Below are 1,300 nucleotides of genomic sequence, written 5' to 3' on the forward strand. Positions count from 1 at the left end.
TCCTTCCTTAATGACTGTACAGCCACACTTCAAGCTTTGTGACTCAAGGCAGTGGAGACACTGGGGTACAACAGTCTGAGAGACACTGGGGTACAACAGATCTCTACATCTCACCTGAAGTGAAGTCTTCCCAGTTATTTCCAAATGGTTTATAAACAGGTTTAAAGATGAAGTGTATTTAAATAGTCACTGCATACATACTGTAAAATATAGGAACTTCCACGTTTTCCTGTGTTTCAGATGGGAAGATAACCGGTATTTTTTAAATACTCACTTTTCATTTTAATATTTTCAGCTTTAAAATGAAATAATTACCTGTTGCTCCTCCAGCATTAGCTTTTCAGACACCAATATAAGACTAAAGACCTTTTAAAGGGTTAACTTCCCCATATTAAAACACAATAGGAAAAATGTAAACACCTTATTACAAAAGTATGAAAAACAGAAAGAAAAAAAAAAGTTTATTTCCAGAAATACAAAACATCTATTCTCTCATTTCTCCATCTTCTTCCTCTTCTTCCACACCTCTGATGTACAAAACATTATTGCACCTGTAAATAGATCAAGAGTTCTATTAGTTCTTAGCTGTAAATGCTATCATTTTCCCCACATAAGATGCTTTAAGCATTTTCCTGCTCGTGTGTAGCCTGGCAGCAGCCAAATTCTGCATAACACATTGCTGCTGTTGGCCTTGTACAGGTTTTCCACAAAGTTCATTACAATTGTGAACCCTTATAAAAGTAGTAACTGGTTGACAATGCTGTACAAAAAAATTTTTACTTCTGGGTCAGCAGTTATGGTCAAGTTTAACTTCCAAGCATGTGAAATGTTTTCAGGTGCAACGCACTAGTGTACAACACCAAAGGATTAACAGATACACAGTAACACAGAAAACTAAAGCTTTACCCACCAAAAAAGGGATAGTAAATACTTTTCGAAATATATTCAAAAGTTCCGTTTTTCCTCCCCTCAAAAGGGACCTCAACATAAAAGACACACATTCATAGCCCTACTGTAGTTAGACAAGCCCTCTTAGTTAGACAAGAAATGCAACACCCACCACAAGTTTTAACACAATTGGTAAGAAGATTTAGAAAGAGCCTGCCTCCATAATAAATAAATACCCCAATTACCTTATCAAAACTTCACCCAGGTGTCCAGACAACGCACCGTCTATGTATTCCTCTGTGTTTGCGAGCTTGAGAGAGAAATGAGCAAAAACGAGACTGTAACAAAAGCAGCTCCACAAAGCACACATCGGCCCCGGCCCAGCCCAGTGCTCACTACAGCGGCCGGGGCA

At 38.2% G+C, this 1,300-nt stretch overlaps 1 protein-coding gene across 1 annotated transcript in view; it reads right to left on the bottom strand.

Moving 5' to 3' along the window:
- Nucleotides 1-435: 435 nt before the first annotated feature.
- SNRPF (small nuclear ribonucleoprotein polypeptide F) overlaps nt 436-1,300 on the bottom strand; it is a 37,290-nt gene continuing 36,425 nt past the window's right edge. Inside the window, exons 2-3 of the mRNA XM_029963437.1 lie at nt 1,134-1,226; nt 436-551 (exon numbers count right to left, since the gene is read on the bottom strand). Coding sequence (XP_029819297.1) covers nt 485-551; nt 1,134-1,226 — 160 coding nt within the window. The 3' untranslated portion in view covers nt 436-484. The remainder of the gene's footprint in view (nt 552-1,133; nt 1,227-1,300) is intronic.

Source organism: Manacus vitellinus, unplaced genomic scaffold, assembly GCF_001715985.3.
Source record: "Manacus vitellinus isolate BGI_N305 unplaced genomic scaffold, ASM171598v3 scaffold_5_pilon, whole genome shotgun sequence".
NCBI lineage: Eukaryota > Metazoa > Chordata > Aves > Passeriformes > Pipridae > Manacus > Manacus vitellinus.